This window comes from Theropithecus gelada, chromosome 4 (assembly GCF_003255815.1).
Source record: "Theropithecus gelada isolate Dixy chromosome 4, Tgel_1.0, whole genome shotgun sequence".
NCBI lineage: Eukaryota > Metazoa > Chordata > Mammalia > Primates > Cercopithecidae > Theropithecus > Theropithecus gelada.
The window spans coordinates 31,051,614-31,072,548 of NC_037671.1; the positions used below are offsets into that span (position 1 = coordinate 31,051,614).

Here is a 20,935-nt window from a genome sequence, read left to right on the forward strand (position 1 = left end):
ATCATTCTTAAGTTTTGACCTGGCTGTCAAACAACTGAGCAGATCAACTTAATTAGAGAGAACCAAGATGATGTTAATGCCTATTTACATTTTAAGATGAGGGATAAATGATCTTGCATAAAATGTTTGTCATTTCTAAGAGTGAGATCTAATGTGTATTGAGAAAGTGGTTTCCAAACTACAGTTTCTGAAGAAATCTCCCTAGATAGAAAGACATCTGTCTACAAGATCGAGTGGGATGCTTCTGTGTGTTTCTAGGGTGGAAAAGTCTGTGAATTTAATAATTAAAATCATGACTCTGGGCCGGGCATGGTGGCTCACACCTGTAATTCCAGCACTTTGGAAGGCTGAGGTGGGAGGATCGCTTGAACCCAGGAGTTTGAGACCAGACTCAGAAACAAAGTGACAACCGTCTCTACAGATAATTATTAAAAAGTCAACCTGGCGTGGTGGCAGGCACCTGCAGTCTCAGCTCCTCAGGAGGCTGAGTTGGGAGGATCACTTGTACCTGGGAAGTCAAGTTGGCCCTGAGCCATGATCGTGCCACTGCACCCCAACCTGGGCGACAGAGTGAGATCCTGTCTCAAAAAAAAAAGTACAACTCTGGCCTGGCCTCCACCTAGCTTAGAGGGTGAGCTCAAACTGATTCCAAAAGAAGTTCTGCTTCTTGCTTCCAGTGGTAACAAGGGGGGTTGGGAAGTGATTAAATATATTTCCTCCATGAAGAGGGTGGACAACTTCCTTTTTTAGGAAGGAAAATATGAGGAGCGTAGGTAGTAGGGATCTTCCACAGAGGGGTAAAGTTAAGGAGGCAGAAATGAAAGGGAAGAACAAAGCGTGATAAGCAAAATGGTAAAAGGCGAAATCGAAAAAGAGCAGTGGCTGTTTCAACAGCAGAGGGAATCATTGACGCAAATTCGTTCTTTTATGTTCCCACACGGCTCAAGTTGGGGAATATAAGCCCTAAAAACAGGTGCGCCCTAATCCTACCCACCTCCCACAAGAAGCCTTCACGCAGCCAAGGCCCGCGCCTCACAGCACACGCGCGGATTCCTTTTCCGTTTGGTAAGTGACAGGAAGCGGAAGCCGTGCACGGGAGGCCGATTCTAGTGCGCCTGCGTGGCCGCGAAGCACCAGCTAGCGTCTGTGTCGGTAGTAACCGCCTATCTGTGAGGCGCGGCTCATGCCCCCAGTATCCCGGTCCAGCTATTCCGAGGACATCCTGGGCTCTCGGAAGCGGCGACGCAGCTCCTCAGGGAGCCCACCATCCCCGCGGAGCAGATGTTCCTCTGGGGATGGTCGTTCCCGTTCTCACTCCCGCGGCCGTGAGGGCCTCAGGCCTCCTTGGAGTGAATCGGACGTGGGCGCTCTTTACCCCTTTAGTCGCTCTGGGTCGCGAGAGCTGCCCCCAGGGCTCCGCAACTACGCCTACCCGCCTTCTTCGTCGACCTCGTATAGCGGATATCGCTACCATCACCACTACTATGCAGAAGAACGGCAGTGGGCGGAAGACTATGAGAAGGAGAAGGAAGAGAACTATCGGCAGAGGAGGCTGAAGGAGAGAGAGAGGATTGGGGAGTTGGGAGCGCCTGAGGTGTGGGGGCCGTCTCCAAAGTTCCCTGAGCCAGATTCTGACGAACATAACCCAGGTGAGGATGAAGAAGAGATAATGCATCAGAAAAGGAGCGGTTCAGATCCCAATTCGGAAGAACATAGGAAAAAGAAGACCAGTCGTTCAAGAAACAAGAAAACAAGAAATAAAAAGTCGTCTAAAAGAAAACATAGGAAGTATTCTGTTAGTGACAGTAACTCAGACTCTGACACAAATTCTAACTCTGTTGATGATAAGAAGAGAGTTAAAGCCAAGAAGAAAGAGAAGAAAAAGAAACACAAAACAAAAAAATACAAGAAAATGAAGAATAAGAAGACCAAAAAAGAATCCAGTGACTCAAGCTGTAAAGACTCAGAAGAGTTGTCAGAAGATATCTGGATGGAGCAGCCAAATATGGCAGATACTATGGATTTAATAGGGCCAGAAGCACCTATAATACATACCTCTCAAGATGAGAAACCTTTAAACTATGGCCATGCTTTGCTCCCCGGTGAAGGTGCAGCTATGGCTGAGTATGTAAAAGCTGGAAAGCGAATCCCACGAAGAGGTGAAATTGGGTTGACAAGTGAAGAGATCGCTTCTTTTGAATGCTCAGGTTATGTCATGAGTGGCAGCAGGCATCGCAGAATGGAGGCTGTACGACTGCGTAAGGAGAACCAGATCTACAGTGCTGATGAGAAGAGAGCTCTTGCATCCTTTAACCAAGAAGAGAGACGAAAGAGAGAAAATAAGATTTTAGCCAGTTTCCGAGAGATGGTGTACAAAAAGACAAAAGGGAAAGATGACAAGTAAGAACTTGTTTGTTGTGCAGCAGGACTTTTAACAAAGTTTTATGTGACCGAAAGTGTTAAAAGGCTTTACAGTGCTACTGTACTTACCATATTACTAAGTCCCTCAGGAAAAGCTTCTTTTGAGATACCTTTAGCAGCTTATTTTTTGTTATTTTAACTTTAAAAAGTAATATGTGCACATGGTTTTAAAAATATTCAACCATTACAGGAGGATAGTTCGTAAAAAGTGAATCTTTCACTTTAACCCCTGACACCTTTCCCCCAAAAAATATCTTTTTGGCGTCTTATATACAGAATATACGTTCTGTGCTTATACAAGGGTATATGTTGCAGCATGAAGGTTAACAGCTATTAAAGTTTTTTTTGCCTGTTACTCTGACTGTTTTGCCATTCATTTGTCCCAGGGGAACCAAAAGAAGCCCAGAAAGAACAAAGGATTCAACTAAGTGTATACCTCTACTTTCAGTTAACAGACTGGCTTGGAAAATAGAAAAGATTTAGTGGCTCTTACAAAGGCAAAGTCTAGACAAAGGATGGATTTTCTGCATGGCTTTAATTGGACTTTGGCTTTCTTCTCCACTTTTTTTTCCAAGGGTCATTTTCCTTGGGCTGGTTTCCCTTATATAACAAAAGGGCTGCCAAGGCTCCTGAGTTTGGTTATCTTTTTTCTGGTCCACCTCTGAAGAGAGAACATTTCTTAGTTGCCAATCCAAGCAAGAATCCAGAGATTCACCATAATGGGATAAGCTCAGGTCACATGCCCACTCAAAACAAGTGTTATTGCTTAGGAAATGGAATGGCTTATCTCTGGAGTCATAGACCAGTTGTAGAGGAATGGATTCTTGACTGAAAATCAGGGTAATTTTGGGCAAGGGGGATAGACAACGAATAAATGCCTACTACAGATTTGAATGATTTTTTAAAAACATATAATGAAAGTACATGTGCTAAAAGTGAAAATTTTGAAGAAAAGCTTGGCTTTGACTATTAGCCAAATTCTGGTTTAAGAGGATATAGGGTTTATTCATGAAAAGAGATATAAAAGATGACGATCAGAGCGCTTGAGTAGATTAGGGCCACCTAGACTAGCAAGAGAAAGAGAAAATGATAAGGTATAAAAAAGAAGACCCAGGCATGATGGCTTGCCTGTAATCCCAGCACTTTCAGAGGCTGAGGTGGGAGAATTGCTTACGTCTAGAAGTTCAAGAACAGCCTGAATAACATAGCGAGACCTACAGCGAGACCTACTCTCTCTCTCTCACACACACACACACACACACACACACACACACACACACACACACACAGATGTTAGGTTGTGAAGGGAAGGCAAGGGTTAAAGAAAGACATACACACAGAGGTCAGTTCAACAGGAAATGCAGGCTTTACGTCCAGCATAACACCCACAGAAGTGGGGAAGCAGCCTAATGCCAGTGCCCACCACCGCTTACAGGCTGGGGTACTTATAGGCCTAGGTGGGAGGGGTCTGGCCAGTGTGGCTTGCTGCTACGTACTGCTATGTGTTGATAAGACGTTCCCATGATGAGGCAGTTTGGCTCGTGTTCCCGCAGAATGTGATGTTTCTTGCACTTTTTCCCAGCAGAATATGATAAAAGGCAGGCTATTTCTCACAGCCCAAACCCCTGTGGAATGTTTTACTTTGATCAAGGCCTGAGAAATTGTGGGAGACCTAAAACATGATGCAATTTGAACTAACGAGAGAGAGAACTAGAAGAAGAATAAGGTAGTTGGTAGAACTCATGAGGAGGAGACCAGGTCAGGAGGGACCACAAGGACAGGAGAATTAGCATCGAGAGACTGGCTAGCACCAGTCTTGGGGAAACTTCAGAGTGAGTTCCATTCATGGTATATTAAAAGGCCTTTGTTGTCATTCACTGATATGTGCCTGGCCCCTGAGACTTTAGTTCAACACTAGCCAAACTATCTCATTTTAATAACCCCCATTTCAAAGTTCAAAATATTGATTAGCCCCCAGAGACATGAAGGTGAGGAAATGGGGTTCTAGAATCTGGCAGGGCAGTGTGATGTGGAAGGGCACCTTTACCCTTCCACAGGATGTGACATGGCTGACACTGGACCACACCACCTTGAGATTTTTGCCAAAGGGGGTTGTGGCATGTTGGTGATAGACATGCTGTTACATGTGCATATTTCGATTTTTAGAACAAACTATACCACATTATACACAAGGATTGACACCTTGCTCTTTTCAATTAATACATCCTGGAGATGTTTTATATCAATACATATGAATCTTCCTTTCTTTTAAATAACCTTATAGTATTCCATTATATGAAAGCACCATATTTTGTTGGATGGTTAGGATGTTTTTCTATATTTTGCTATCACAGAGCACTATAGTGAAAGCCTCTGTGGATATGGGACAATATATCTGTAGCATATTCATCTGAAAATAGATGAATATTAGCTCAAAAAGAATCCTTTTGGTCATCTAGAAATGCTAACCTCAAAATAGAAGTATTAAACAAAGGGAAAATATCAGGTGCTTCCTACGTATTAGGCACTATGGCTGGTACTGGGGATAAACCAAGAAACAAGTTAGACTTGCTCCTTGCCATCATAGAATTTTACATTTTACTGAGGGAGACAGACTTATAAAAGCCAATAGACAAAAATTACAAATTACAGTATGATGTGAAGAAAGTAAGGGGCTAGAGACAGTATTGGGGGAACTTTTTTGATATAGTGGTCAAGGAAAGTCTAAGAATGTCACATTTAAGCTCTGTGTGCTTTTAATAGATATTGCAACACCACCTTCTGTGTTTACACACTCACCAACATCATCACCAATATTGTATTTTCGAACCTTTTGATCTTTCCCAATCTAAGGTGAAAATGGCATTTCATTTTTATTTATTGTTAAGAGTAAGGTAGAGCATCTTTTCACAGATGTATTTATGAGTCTTTTGAAATTCTTTTGTGTGTATGTGAACTGCTCCCCTGATAACCTTTGTCCATTCTTCTATAGCGTTGTTGGTCTTTTTTTCTTACTGATCATAAGAACTCTTTAATAAATAAATTAGATCTTTATCAAATATCTTGCAAATATATCTCCGTGTTATTTACCTTTGACTTGTTTTTCTGGGAGACACTTGACTATAATGCCCTTTAAGGTCTAAAAAGATTTTCTAACAGTGGTCAAATATCTTTATCTTTCTCGCTTGGAAGAAGATGCAGCTGAGAAACTGTGACTTCTAAGTAAGCCAATGTAAGATTGGTGAGCTTCTTTCCCAGAAAGATAAAATACACACCGTGCAACAAATAGTATATCTAATGCCTACAACGGAATACTCATGATAGCTTTTTTGCTGTAGTTATGCTTTAACTTGCCATTTAATGTTGCTATTAGAGAGGGACTTGGCCAATAAATCTGCCTTAAAAGAGATTTCAAGAGTTGCAATTTGACTGCAGATCACTGTTGTCTCAGGGGAGCTAATAAAAAGGGTTACAACTTTTCCTTTGAAGTAGTTTTGCCCAGAGTATGTAGTTATGGACTGTGAAATAGAAGAAAAATAGCGCAACGAAAATTTTGTATTATGTTTACATTTCAAGAAACTATCAGAATCACTTTATTACTTCACTCTGCTCAAGCAGGAAGTTGAACAGATCAAATAACTTGTCTTAGCCACTAGAGTTACACTGAGTTTTATTCAGTGCTGAGAAACAGCCTAAGAAAGCAAACTAGTGAGGCTACTGCTGATTTACAACTGACACATTTTATGAAATAGCATTAATGTTCTCACAGACCATTATTAGATGGCTTTATGGAATTATCAAAAGTAGTGTTTCACAAAATATAAAAGTCTCCCACTGGCATAAGGGGTCTAATGTATATTTCATGTTTGTTTGTTTTAAAATTCTATAGTACAAGGGAAGGTGTTTCTTAACCTTAGCTACCAGCAATTTAGGGAGTAAGAAATTATAGATTTAGCAAAATTGCTCTTTTTATTTTTAGCTTAATGAATTCAGCTAGATTTTAATCTGAATTTATGGGGGATATGTCTAAGATTTCACCATCAAACATAAGGGATGTTTTTGGTATATTTGGGATATATTTATTTTTGCCTTATAAAGGAATCATCCATCTATTTATTTTTTATTAGGAATTTCTACTTTTAGTCAGAAATATATGTTGAGTTTTATGAAATGACATTGTATCATTTGTGGAGATTATATGATTTTTCTTTATCAGCCTACTAATATGGGTGACTTAAAGTTATAGGTTTCCTAATATTGAACTATAAATTTGTTAGATTCATTTGTAGGCTTTGATTGTTTAGAACAATCACTGGACAAATTAAAATTTAAAAACTCAGAGTAATGAATGAGACCTTCTGTAGAGGTACAAGGAGAGAGAAGAGCAGGAAGCATCATTACCAGAAGATAAGAACTGTAAATCTTATGCTGCAGCATGGTGGCATGACTTGTAATGCAATAGCATCTCTACTGATGATATGGAAAAGAAAGTTCTTATCTTGAATATCCTATGAATGGACCTGGTAGAAACGCGATCACTATAGTTTACAAAAATGAGGATAATCCTGAAAAATGAAAACCTCAAGTTTGAAAATTGATTTGTATTTTAGTATTTTGTCTCTCCTGGTGATAATAGTGTTTTGAGCTATTCTCACCTTATCTACCCCTACCCCTCCCAAAAGATACAAACAGACTGTTTAAATGAAAAAATGCACACCTTGTAAATTTTTAAAAACTCTTCTTTGTCTAGCTACTTTAAAGGTTTTGATTTTCATGGGATATCCAATGCAATGCCAATAATGTCAGCCTTGATAATAAAAGTGACAGATTTAAGGAACTAGTAATGGTAGGGAATTTTAGAGGGGGAGTAAATAGGATATAGTATTTACTTTCTATTTAAATTAAATTTTTTTATCCCTTATATAATTTTTTAAAAAGTCCTTTTCTAGATATTAAAAAATAAGATATATGAGTTTTCCTTTCAAGAAAGAATATTGACTTCTAATTAGTAACACATTTATATTGACTAGATTTGTTGGCCTAATGAAAAGTTTTAAAGTAAACATATTTAATTTTTACTTTAAAAATATGCTTTCAAAGATACATTCAGTCACCTAAGAAGAAAAGATAACTGCTTGTGATAATGAAACTGATAGCTTTTTCTTTTCTATTATGATAATTTCAATGCTTGAAACACTGAATTAATTACATGTCATAGTACAATGGTTTGTATATTTAATGATATTTCAAAGCTTCTATCAACTGATCGGTTAAACAGAAAAGTTTGTTCAGAGTTTTTAAAGAGTTTTTTTTTTTCTTTCTTCCAACTTTTGTTTTAGGTTCAGTGGGTACATGTGCAGGTTTGTTACATGAATAAAGTGCATACTGCTGGGGTTTAGTGTACAAATGATTTCATCATCCAGGTGGTAGCATGGTACCTTATAGGTAACTTTTCAATCTTCACCTCCCTGTCACCCTCCACCCTTAAGAAGTCCTTGTATCTGTTGTTCCCCTGTTTGTGTTCATGTCTACTCAATGTTTAGCACCCACTTAGAAGTAAGAACATGCAGTATTTGGTTTTCTGTTCCTGTGTTAATTGGCTTAGGATAAATGGCCTCCAGCTGCATCCATGTTGCTGTAAAGGACATGATCTCATTCTTATGGCTGCATGATATTCCATGGTGTATGTACCACATTTTCTTTATCCAGTCCACCACTGATGGGCATCTAGGTTGATTCCATGTCTCTGCTATTGTGAAAAGTGCTGTGATGAACATACGAATGCATGGGTCTTTATGGTAGAACAGTTTATATTGCTCTGGGTATATACCCAATAATGGAATTACTGGGTCAAATGAGAGCTCTGTTTTAAGTTCTTTAAGAAATTTTTAAATTGCTTTCCACAGTGACAGAACTAATTTACATTTCCACCAGCAATGTATAAGCACTCAAAGAGTTTATCTTCTTCAAAAACTATAAAAACCCAGTTTGTGATACTGTGGGAAGACAGACTATTTCTGTTCTCTGTTGTAGAATTTATTTTGATAAAGTGATATCTGTTGCTTTTATTCCCCCTAAAACTTACATTCATTGCAAAGTGTTGTTGATTTATTTTCTCTCACAGTAATAGACTTAATTTCTTATTACCTTAAACCTTTCAATCCAAACATATGTCCATTGTTTAGTTTAATTTTCGAAGTACTTTGACAACTATTTTTGCCATTGTGTTTGATGAATTTTTAAATTGGGAAAAAATGGCGAAGTGTGTGTGTTTTATTTATGTGAGCAAAGTGAAAATATTGGTTGTTTGTGGTATCACTCAACGGAGCTGGCCTGTTTTTACATGAATAAAATAAACATTGGCTTTAAAATGAGAAAGAACTAAAAAATAAAAACCCTACAATCTCAGCTCGCAACGAAATGACCCTCCCAGCTATGCTCAGCAGGCGGTACCCATGTTAGTCTCCTTCGGCTATGCCTGAGCAGTGGCACCATCGAGCCACGGTCCTCCAGCTTTCCTAGAGCGGAGAAAAAAGTGCTCCGAAGAGCTAGAGCTGACCCTCGGTGATGCGCTAAGATGGTGTTTCAGAGCGTTTGGTTCCTCTGAGGCCCCTTGGCCAGGTGAGCGGACCCTGGAGCTGGGCCCCGGGCTGGGGCGGAACTGAGGCTTAGGGGCCTAGGGAGCAGCTGGTTCCCCGCAGGTGCAGAGAACTTTCCCTCGACCGAGGGGGCGGGGTTCGTAGCAGAGATGTCCGCCCTGGGGCCTGTGATAGTGATGAAGCTGTGGATCTAGTTAACCGAGTACAACCTTCTGCTGCATATTTTTCATCCACTGAGCGCAATTTTAAGTAGGTATTAAATGTAGGCGTCACCGAGAAGGTAATATTTGAGCAGAAATTTGAAGGAGGTGGGTGGAAAGATCTAAGTGGCTTTTGCGGACAGGAACTTTCTAGGTAGAGGGAATAGCAAGTGCAAAGGTCCTAAAGCAGGAGCTTGCTTGGCATATTTGAGGAATAACGGGGAGACCAGAGTGGTTGGAGCAGTGAACAAAGGCGACCTTTGTAGGGAATGATGTCAGAGAGATTGGGGTATGGAGAGGAAAAGTGTAGAGTAAATGATGACTGTATCATGTAAGGAATTTTGTCTTGTTGAGGGTTTTTGGAGGGTTTTGAGCAGAAGAAAACATGATCTGACTTATGTTTTAAAGCATCTTTACGTGGAGACTCATGATGATAATAGATTGTAAGTGGGCAAGAATGGAATCAAGAAAATTTAAAAGTTAAGAGTAATTTTTTAAAATTCCAAGTAATTCAGGTGGAGCCAGTGGTCAGATTATTGATCTGCTTTGAAAATAGAGCCAATAATATTTGCTACTGGGTCAGATGTAGGGTGTGACAGTAAGAGAGAAGGCAAATATAAAGTTTTGGGCCTGTGGGTGCAAGAGATACTGGAGGAAAGATCTGAGGTTTAGCTTGATACCTTGTGTAAGTTCTTCAACTCTCCCTGTCTCAATTTCCTTCTCTGCACGATGAAATTAGGAATAGTATCTTCTTTATAGGGTTGTGTGAGAGTTAAATAATTAATATATGTGAAACATGTAATATAGTTGTCCTGGCTCATTGTTTTATTATGCTGAGACATGAAGTGTGAGTGGGCATTAACAAGAAGAAAATTGGAGGGTTGGAGGGTGGTCCAAGCAGAAGGAATAAGCTGTGGAAGGGCCAATGAGCAAGAAGGAGTATTGCAGATTTGAGGAAATAAAGTAGTTCATTAGATCAAAAAACAATTTAAACCATATTAAATGTTTTGAACTTAAGCTTAAGGGTAATAATCAGCCATTATATGTAACAGGCATAGCAGGTATATAATAATACTTCATATCCTCCTTAGAATGATCACTGTTTGTGTGTGGAAAATAGATTGATGTGTCAGTCCAGTCTGTTTGTCACAGTAGTCCGGGTAGGAGAAGATGATGGCAAAGGGGATGAGAAGTGGATTGATTTGAGAGATATTTAAGCAATAGAATCAATAGAACTTGATTGATCAGATACATGAGATATGAAAGGAGGAAGGAATGGTCAGTTTTCTGGCTCAAATAGCTGGGTAGATGGAGCTCCTCCCAAAACAGTTTATCAAATTATTATATATTGTGTTTGATATATTTAATCAGATTATAGAAATGAACTCACCACTAATTCAGCATCATACCTGGCCAGTAATCCCAGTACTTTGGGAGGCTGAGGAGTGTGAATCACTTGAGGTCAGGATTTCGAGACCAGCCTGGCCAACATGGTAAAACACTGTCTCTGCTAAAAATACAAAAATTAGCTGGGTGTCATGGCAGGCATTTGTAATTCCAGCTACTTGGGAGGCTGAGGGAGGAGAATCACTTGAACCCGGGAGGCAGAGGTTGCAGTGAGCCAAGATCGCACCGCTGCACTCCAGCCTGGGCAATAGAGGAAGACTCCGTTTCAAAGGAAAAAACACACACACACACACACACACATCGTACTCTATATATACGTATCAACATCATACCACATATTTATTTATATACCAATACTGATATAGATATCAGTATATATATATGTATGTGGCATAGATATATTTATATACTGATATTGGTAAGATATCTCTATAGATGTAATAATAAAAATACAGATATATATGCATAAATAGTAATATGAATTTTATATATATATATATATACACACACACACACACAAATGCCTGTATTTGTATCATTATTTGCATAACTAGGGTGTCTATATTGGTAAAGATAGATAGAGATCTAGAAAGAGATTTACTATAGGGAATTAGCATAGGTCATTATGGAGGCTGGCAAGTCCCAGTATCTTCAGAGTGAGTTTTCAAGCTGGAGACCCAGGAGAGCAAATGGTTTAGTTCCAGCTCAAGCCCAAAGGCCTGAGAACCAGGAGAGCTGATGGTGTAGTTCCTGTCTGAAGGCCATAGGCTTGAGATTCAGGAAGAGCTGTTTTAGTTCCAAGTCTGATGGCAAGAAGAAAGCTGATGATTCAGTTTGAAGCATTTTAGACAGGAAGAATTCTCTTACTCAGGGGTGAGTCAGCCTTTTTGTTCTTGTCAGACTTTCAACTACTTGGATGAGGCCCACCAACATTATGGAGGGCAGTCTGTTTTAGTCTACAGTCTACCAGTTTAAATGTTAATCTGATTTCAAAAACATCCAGAATAATGTTCGACCTCACGGAAACATCCAGAATAATGTTCGACCAAATATCTGAGCACCCTGTGGCCCAGGTAAGTTGAGACATGAAATTAACCATTATAATACCAACCTTTTATTTTCTGGCTAATAATCATCACTTTTTTTTTGAGACAGAGTCTCACTCTGTCACCCAGGCTGGAGTGCAGTGGCGTGATCTCGGCTCACTGCAACCTCTGCCTCCTGGGTTCAAGTTATTCTCCTATCTCAGCCTCCAAGTAGCTGGCACTACAGGCATGTGCCACCACGCCCAGCTAATTTTTTGTATTTTTAGTAGACACAGGGTTTCACTGATAATCATCACTTTCTTGGACTTTTTTACTTATATTAAGAATACTAGGAATTGGCTTTTTAAAGTTTAAGTTCATTTTGACTAAGAAAAATAATAATCAGCTGGGAAGTGTTACTATGTACACATTCAGGAATATGTAACAGCAAACTATTTGAAGGCTAAGCCACTGATTAAGTGAGCCTTCCCCCGTTCTGCCACTTACCACATGCACATTGATTCAAAGGCATGTATCAGCAGCTGACAGATGGTATTTCACTGATCTATAGGGACACTCAAGCATAGTCAAAGTCAAGAATACTAAATCTCCACATACCAAGGGCCTGCCGCAAAGGATGATAGGGAATTGTCTGAGTTCATTTTTGACACGTTGGATTTGAGAGGCTTCTGTAGGGTATCCTGGTCCCAAATAGGCAGAAGGAAATTCAAGTGTGACACTTGAGATGTCTGACCTGAAGAATAAGGAAATCATCAGCATAAGGACAGTAACAAGTCGCAAACATATTTATACTCTACATTAGCCCTTTCTAGTTTCTGCCCTATTTCTCTTGTTCCATTCAATGTATTACTTTTTTGAAATTTGTCATTTATGCTCACTCTCTCCATTTTCTCATTTCCTACGGCAGGCTAGCTATTCTTACTACCAAAATTACCTTCACAGAGGTCACTAACGACATCTTTGTTTTTGAATCAAGTATCTATGCCAGGTCTTAGATTAATCCACCATCGTATAGCATTTCACACTCTTGAACACTGTGTTCATATCATTTCCCTTATAAATCAATGAATTCCTCATGTTCTTTAGAATTATCTCATTTGCCTGAAAACTTCTGTGAATTAGGTATTATCTTCATTTTACAAATGAGTGAACTAAGTCCAAAAGGATAAGTAACTTGCCCCAGGTCACAGCATGTAAGTGACAGGGCCGTATTGGAACCCAGGCCTGTCTGAGGCCCAGGGTCTTTCCACCATTCCACATTTGCAGAAATAGACCTCCTTGACCTTCTGGATACTATTGTCTTTTTTCTCCTCCTACCTTTCCAGTTCCATCTCACTTCTCTTTCTTACGTGTAGATGTTTCCCAGGATTCCGGCTCCGTATAACGTTTTCCCGGCCATAACTAACTACTACACTGAACATCCAACAGCTTTATGCTGTCTTTTTCTCTGTCTGAAAAAACTTTCCCTATTTCCTTGTCTGACTTTCACTTGTCTTTTTTCTTTTCTTTTTCTTTCTTTCATTTTCTCTCTTTTCTTCCTTTTTAAATACAGGTCTTGGGGTTGCTATGGTTGCCCAGGCTGAACTCAAACTCCTGGGCTCAAGCAATTCTCTCTCCTGAGCTTCCCGAGTAGCTGGGATTACAGGCATGTGCCACCATGCCCGGTGTCACTATGTTGCCCAGGCTGGACTCAAACTCCTGGGCTTCAGCAGTCTTCCCACCTCAGCCTCCCAAAGTGCTGAAATGAAAGTGTGAGTCACAGTGCCTAGCCTCAGTTATTTTGAGGGCTGCAAAATGGTGATTTTTCAAATCTATTATTCATTCTACATTAGAGGGTATTCTGTAAGATAGTTTTTTCCTTCTGTATATATGTTTAGAAATGGTTGTTTCAGAGAGAAAAAAATGGATAATAGAAAATGTATAAACCCAAGAAAATGTTACTGTTCTTGTTAGCAGTACTATTACTGTTTCTATCGTTCTTGCTACTATATTTTTAGGAGTGTCTCTGAAGATACAGTCCAAAGAAAGTTCTCCAAAACAAGGAGAGCAGTCTGAAGCTGGGGATGGCGACAGCACTGGTGAGTGCCCATTCCCTGGCTCCCCTGAATCTGAAGAAGGAGGGGCTTCGGGTAGTGAGGGAGGATCACTACTCTACTTGGGAACAGGGATTCAAGCTGCAAGGAAACAGTAAAGGCCTTGGACAGGAGCCATTGTGCAAACAATTCAGGCAGTTGCGTTATGAAGAGACCACAGGACTTCGAGAAGCACTAAGTCGGCTCCGGGAGCTCTGTCAACAGTGGCTACAGCCTGCGACCCATACCAAGGAGCAGATCCTGGAGCTGCTGGTGCTGGAGCAGTTTCTGACCATCCTGCCTAAGGAGCTCCAGGCCTGGGTGTAGGAGCATCACCCAGAGAGCGGGGAGGACATGGTGGTGGTTCTGGAGGATTTGCAGCTGGATCTTGGAGAAACAGGACAACAGGTGGTAAGGGTCAGATGTGCTCTTTTTCAGGAATGCAGAAATTGAGATCTCTGGCCAGACAGGTGGACGTGGGCTCACCAGCGGAAGGAGAATTACTAAGCTTTGATTCAGTTTTTTTCCAGTCTAGCTGTTCATTTCTATAGGTCTTACCTCAACCTTACCTGGCCCTTGCTGGGAGAAAACAATGTGTGCCAGATTCCCCATCTTCTTTTCTTTGCCCCTCTGGGGTTTCTCTTTGTTCTCTTTTTTAACATGTAGGTGTTTTCCTGAACAGCAGTTTCCTAAACCCACCTGTATCTAATTATGCCTCCATATACCTAATTGTCCCTAGGATCCAGACCAGGCAAAGGAACAAAAAATACTTGTGGAGGAGATGGCCCCTCTGAGAGGAGTGCAGGAACAGCAGGTTCGGCCTGAGTGTGAAGTTACAAAGCCTGAGAAAGAGAAGGGTAAGAACTGGATTGCATCTGCTGTGTGTGAGATGTGGTGGACTGTGCCTTTCCCTCTGAGGTTCTGCTTAGCACCCTTGTCTTTTGTTTTTTGCTTTTGTTTTGAGTTAGGTTTACTGAAGCATAATTTACATGTAGTAAAATTCACTCTTTTTAGATGTACAGGTCAACGAGTTTTCACAAATGTGAAATAATTATGGTCTAATCAGAACACTATCAAGAGATAAGAGATGTCTATCATCCCATATATTTTAGCTGAACAAAATAGCAAGGAAAGGGTACAAAGGGAACCTGGACCTTCACTTTGCTCTTCTTCCTCTTACTGTAGGGGTGAATAAAAAAAGTAGTGCTAGGCCAGCTACTTGGGAAGCTAAGGGAGAAGGATGGCTTGAGCCCAGTTCAAGGCTGCAGTGAGCAATGATTGTGTCACTGCACTTCAGTCTGGGCAACATCTCTTAAAAAAAACAAGTAGTGGCCAGGCATGGTGGCTCTTGCCTGTAAACCCGGCACTTTGGGAAGCCAAGGCAGGTGGATTACAAGGTCAGGAGTTCCAAGACCAGCCTGTGTCTTTAATAGAGACGGTGAAACCCCGTCTCTATTAAAAATACAAAAATTAGCCAGGTGTGGTGGCGGGTGCCTGTTATCCCAGCTACTTGGGAGGCTGAGGCAGAGAATTGCTTGAACCCAGGAGGCGGATGTTGCAGTGAGCCGAGATCACACCAGTGCACTTCAGCCTGGGTGACACAGCGAGACTCTGTCTCAAAAAAAAAAAAAAAAAAAAAAACAAGTAGTGCTCGTTTCTTAATCAAGGCAAAGACAGCCATTTTTTAAAAATTTCCTTCAAATTATTGTAAATGGCCACTATCCTTCATTTCTAAATGTCACCTGGATTTTTTTTTTCTATATTTTCTTTTTTGTTGTTGTTTTTCTATTGAGACAGGGTCTTGCTCTGTCTTCAGGCTGGAGTGCAATGGTACAGTCATAGCTCACTATAACCTTGACCTTCCAGTCTCAAGTGATCCTCTCACCTCAGCCTCCCAAGTAGCTGGGACTACAGGTGTGTGTACCACCACACCTGGCTTTTTATTATAATTATTTGTAGAGACAGGGTCTCCCTATGTTGCGCTGGCTGGTCTCGCACTCCGGGTCTTAAGTATTTCTCCCATTTGGGCCTCTCACAGTGCTGGCATTATAGGTGCAAGCCACCTCGTTCAGCCTCCTTTATTTTCTTTGTCACTGAAATTCTTCTTCCTAATTTTTGCTCCTTACATTTTTTCATTTCTTCTTTTTTTTTTCTGTCATAGGACTGATTACATTATATTGTAGTTTCTGGTTTGCTTCTCTTTTTCTCTTGCCAGACTAAAAGGGAAGGGTTTTGTTTTGTTTCCTGAGTCAGCTACAGTCCCTGGCCTAGCGTAGACCCTCAATAAATGTCTATTTGATGAATGGCTGGTTTCATATCTAAAACCATGCTTTGCATGCTACCTATTCCTCTGTTCAATTTCCAAGTCACCTTCAAAGTTACCTTTCTTCTGGGAGCATTCTGAATAAAGTAGCTGAAAGAAAGGGGCCTACCTTTTCTCAATAGCCTTGTAGAAATGAATTTGTACCATGTAATCAGTGATGGGTATATAGTTTAAATACAAAAAGTAAATGTGGCTGCCATTGTGGTTCATACTTGTAATCCCAGTACTTTGGGAAGTCAAAGTGGGAGGATTGCTTGAAGCCAGATGTTTGAGACCAGCCTGGGAAACATAGTGAAACCCCGTCTCTACAAAAAATAAATAAATAAATAAATAATTAGCTAGGCGTGGTGGCATGCAGCTGTAGTCCTAGCCACTTGGGAGGCTGAGGCAAGAGGATTGCTTGAGTCCAGGAGTTCAAGACTGCAGTGAGCTATGTGATTGCACTACTGTACTCCAGCCTTGGCAACAGAGCAAGGCCATGTCTCAAAAAAAGTGAATGTAATGTCAGTAGACTCTTGAAAATGTTCCTTATGCCCTGGATCTGTTGAAAATGTTATTTTATATTCAAAATTCAGGTTTTTTTTGGTTTTATCCTCTCTTGCTTTTTTTAAGTTGTATATGTGATTATGTCATTACTGGAAGAGTCTTATTCCTTTCCCTTAATCTCTCACTCCTGCCCCCTGCCCCTATGTAGGACTGAATACTTCATTCTGTCGTAGAGGGTCTTTGTACACAGTACATTATTACTTTATTTAATTTCTTCACTCCTCACCTGTGACCTTCCTTTCTCTGATATCTCCTTACTAATCCCTTCACTTTCACTTTTCCTTTTGGCTGTCATGTACTCTCTCCTTTTTAATTATCTGCTGAATTAACTTGCTCACACTGATTAACCCTCCTTTGTTTGTTATTAGTGCTGCTTAGAGTCTCTTCTATTTTCTCCATCCAGCTTTCCTTTTACTCTCTCATTCTGACTTTGCATCCCCAGTCATGCTCCTAGCCTTTAAAGAGTTATCCTTAGCTACAAGAAAAACTGGTAAATAAAAATATAAAATGAAACAAAACAAAAAACTTGACATTCTTCTTACCCATCTGCTTGTGTATCTATCTGAGCTTAAGTTTTCTCTATTTTCATTTAATTTCACCCTTAGGACACAGGCCATTCATTTAGTAAACATTTGTTTAATGTCTGTTCCATACCAGGCTCTGTGCTAGAGAAAACAAAGTCTGCTCTGCATGTGCTTACAGTCTCTTGGGGCATTGTGCATCAGGGGTGCAGGGAGAGAGATAGACATGAATAAATTTTCACAGCGTTGAGATAAAAACTCTGTTGAACCACACAGGAGAGCAGTTACTGTTGTCCAAGGAGATTAGGAAAGCCGAAGGCATTTTTGTGAACTTCATGTTATTGTCACGGTCTTATGGTGCAATATTCTTTCTTTATCGATGAGGACACAGAGCCCAGATAATTTACCTTACTTTTTAAAGATTACACAGTTAGTGATAAAATTGGCACCACATCTACATTTCTTCATTTTCAGTTAAAATGCTGTCCCTTTCTTATGGGCCCTGGGGGTCTCAATTAACCTACCTTTTTTATTTTCCATGTGACATGTTATCTTCAAGACTGTATAGGCATGCCCTTTTAGACAGTTTATTTGCTTGCCTGCTAGCTACTCTGTGTGTGGTATCACATGATAAAATTTAAACTATTCAAAATAAGTTACCTCCCACCAGAATTCCCCATCTTTCCCCAAAGGCAGTCATAGTTAACAATGTCTTGTGTACCATTCTGTAACTCTTTTATACAATCACAAGCATCCACAGTGTTTTTACTTTGCACACATGGCTTAAGTTTTTTTTTTCCTTCTAGTTGCAGATTCCTTTCCCCAAGCATCAAAAGACAAGTAATTGGTGGTATGTATTTAATATTGCAGGTGAGGAGACAAGGATTGAGAATGGGAAGCTTGTTGTAGTAACAGACTCTTGTGGAAGAGTAGAGTCATCTGGGAAAATATCTGAACCCATGGAGGCTCATAATGAGGGCTCTAACTTGGAAAGGCAGCAGGCCAAGCCCAAAGAGGAGACTGAGTATAAATGCTCAGAATGTGGGCAGGGATTCCTCCAGCACTCAGACCTGATTGAACATGCGAGTACGCACACGGGAAAGAAACTCTGCGAGTCTGATGTGTGTCAGAGTTCCAGCCTTACAGGACATAAAGTCCTCTCTAGAGAGAAAGGTCATCAGTGTCGTGAGTGTGGGAAAGCCTTTCAGAGGAGTTCACACCTCGTCAGACATCAGAAAATCCATCTTGGTGAGAAGCCTTATCAGTGCAACGAGTGTGGCAAAGTCTTTAGCCAGAATGCAGGCCTTTTGGAACATCTCAGAATTCATACTGGAGAGAAACCTTATCTATGTATCCATTGTGGAAAAAATTTTAGGCGCAGCTCTCACCTTAATCGACACCAGAGAATTCACAGCCAGGAGGAGCCCTGTGAGTGCAAGGAGTGTGGAAAAACCTTTAGTCAGGCCCTACTCCTCACCCACCATCAGAGAATTCACAGTCACTCCAAAAACCATCAATGTAATGAGTGTGGAAAAGCTTTCAGTTTGACCTCAGACCTTATTCGACACCACAGAATTCATACTGGAGAAAAACCTTTCAAGTGTAACATATGCCAGAAAGCCTTCCGACTAAACTCACACCTTGCTCAGCATGTAAGAATCCACAATGAAGAAAAACCCTATCAGTGTAGTGAATGTGGAGAAGCCTTCAGGCAAAGGTCAGGTCTTTTTCAACATCAGAGATATCACCACAAAGACAAACTGGCTTGATGAGGCGTTCTCTCCTTGTAGAACGTCAGAGAGGGCACATTGATTATCAAACAGCACTTTAGGAAAAGTCACCATAGCCCACTGTGGCATCAGAAAATTCTTGGGGGCTCCCTGCCTCTATTCCTTCTCCTTTGCTTTCCTTGAAGTCAGCTTTGGACCCCAATAATTTCATCCTAGATGATATGATAGGATCAAAGTTAGCCAGCATTCTTCACTGCAGGACATCTCAGAGCTTTTAACATAACTGCATGATTATATACTCTAAGCAACAGAGAGCTTCATGACTGAGTAAGGGTTTTGAAGTCAGCAGTGAATCAAGTGCCCACAGATTTGCAGGCTTAAGCAGAACAAGAGAAGATTGATATTTTTGCATTTGCTATAGCAACTTACTCCTATAAAATAAAACTGATGATGTTTGCACCTTGAGACTACTCTCAAAGGTGTCTTAAAGTACAGGTTAATGGTGAACATTTTCCCCCAGTGGCTTCACCTCATTCCTCCCACTGGTCTTACCCCTTCCTTCCCCAGTGGAAGCATTTTCAAAAGCAAAGATATTTTTCGCTGGTGAACTTTAGAACTTGCCTTCGGGGTTAGCTTCATGTAATTTTACCACTTCCCCATCCCCACCGCATTCTGTCAAGATTCAAGTTATAAATCAGCGTTTTAGACTTTGAAAGAGATTTCATGAGTAATTTGAATGCACCTTGCTGAATTAATCTGAATAGCAACTGTCTGACTTGATAACTCCAGTGCCAGTCTAGTGGCTGCTGCATAGACACTATTCAGTAAATGTCTGATGAAAGAAATTGGACTTTTACTCTTTAATATTGATGATGCAATTTTGAAATGTTGCTTGTTCTGGAATACTTTGGAAGTTGAACAATAAAGTCAGCTTGGAGAGGAGATCATGATCTTTATATTGTGAATACCAGAATGTTACAGATGAAGAATATTAAAATTAGGGGTGTCCACTCCAAAACATATCACCAGAGTGATAAACACCACCTACGAATTGTTAGTAGCTGCAGAGGGTATTCCTTTCAGGAGAAGACTTTTCGGTCTTCCAGTGTGAAAAGATCAGTGAAACCTCATGTAGTGATTGGGACTGGATTCAGCTGCATATAGTTTAAAAACAAGGCATGAGTGACTTCATACAAGTTTATTTTTCTCTCTAATAGAAAAGGGCTGGAGATAATTAGTCCATCCTTGATGGCTGCTGAAGCTCCAGTTATCACATGTAAAATGTGGACAAAAGGTAGAGGAATAGAAGAGTTCAGTTACCTCCTTTTGAGCAGCCTCCAAAAATCACTTAGTAAGTATGTCATAGGCAAAAACCTAGACAAAGAAGGCTGGAAAGCGTGTCTTATTCTGGATTGCAGAGTGCCCAGCTGAAAATTAGGCTTCCATTACTACATTACTAAGGATAAAAGGAAGACTTAAGCTGACCAAAAGCAACAATCAATACAATTTCTTGGAGGGAAAAGAAAACAAATCTGTCATAGAAGCAGCTATAGCTTCTTCTTTTTTCTTTTTTTTTTTTCCAGACGGAGTTTTGCTCTCATTGTCCAGGCTGGAGTGCAATGACGCGATCTCGGCTCACTGCAACCTTCCCTTCCTGGGTTCAAACAGTTCTCCTGCCTCAGCCTCCCAAGTAGCTGAGATTACAGGCATGCACCACCACGCCCAGCTAATTTTGTATTTTTAGTAGTGATGGGGTTTCACCATGTTGGTCAGGCTGTTCTTGAACCCCTGACCTCAGGTGATCCACCCACCTCAGCATCCCAAAGTGCTGGGATTACATGCGTGAGCCACAGCGCCCAGCCTTCAGCTATAACTTTTTGAGACACTAAAAGATTTCATGTAAAATCAGTTGTAGTGTGTTGCTTAGAAAGCCAGAAAGCTATGTATATTTTATTCTGCCTTTATAAGTAAAGTAAACTTGATGTCTGGAATTTTCCCCACAGTATTTTGAGGACTATGTTAAGATAAGTATCTAAACATTTAGCACCATCTCATAGTTTAAATCTATTT

At 40.4% G+C, this 20,935-nt stretch overlaps 3 protein-coding genes across 4 annotated transcripts in view; 2 read left to right on the plus strand and 1 right to left on the minus strand.

Annotated features, from left to right (window-relative positions):
• Window positions 1–1,064, minus strand: part of ZKSCAN4 (zinc finger with KRAB and SCAN domains 4) — a 33,835-nt gene extending 32,771 nt beyond the window's left edge. The window contains exon 1 of one of the 2 annotated variants that reach the window (XM_025384506.1): window positions 991–1,064. The gene's annotated coding sequence lies outside the window, so the exon portion shown is untranslated. The remainder of the gene's footprint in view (window positions 1–990) is intronic. The other variant, XM_025384505.1, reaches the window with a different exon arrangement.
• A 50-nt stretch (window positions 1,065–1,114) lies between these two features.
• On the plus strand, window positions 1,115–2,770 carry NKAPL (NFKB activating protein like). The gene has a single exon (XM_025383416.1). The coding sequence runs from the start codon at window positions 1,184–1,186 to the stop codon at window positions 2,402–2,404; it is 1,221 nt and encodes a 406-aa protein (XP_025239201.1). The 5' UTR covers window positions 1,115–1,183; the 3' UTR covers window positions 2,405–2,770.
• A 6,194-nt stretch (window positions 2,771–8,964) lies between these two features.
• Window positions 8,965–19,322, plus strand: ZSCAN26 (zinc finger and SCAN domain containing 26). Its single transcript, XM_025384334.1, is given in 4 exon segments — window positions 8,965–9,282; window positions 13,671–14,156; window positions 14,485–14,602; window positions 18,006–19,322. Coding segments are annotated over 3 exon segments (1,437 nt in total). The 5' UTR covers window positions 8,965–9,282; window positions 13,671–13,736; the 3' UTR covers window positions 18,905–19,322.
• Window positions 19,323–20,935: the final 1,613 nt, after the last annotated feature.

Excerpts from the sequence above, each read along its gene's own strand:
- NKAPL (XM_025383416.1), top strand. The coding sequence starts at position 1,184 with ATGCCCCCAGTATCCCGGTCCAGCTATTCCGAGGACATCCTGGGCTCT.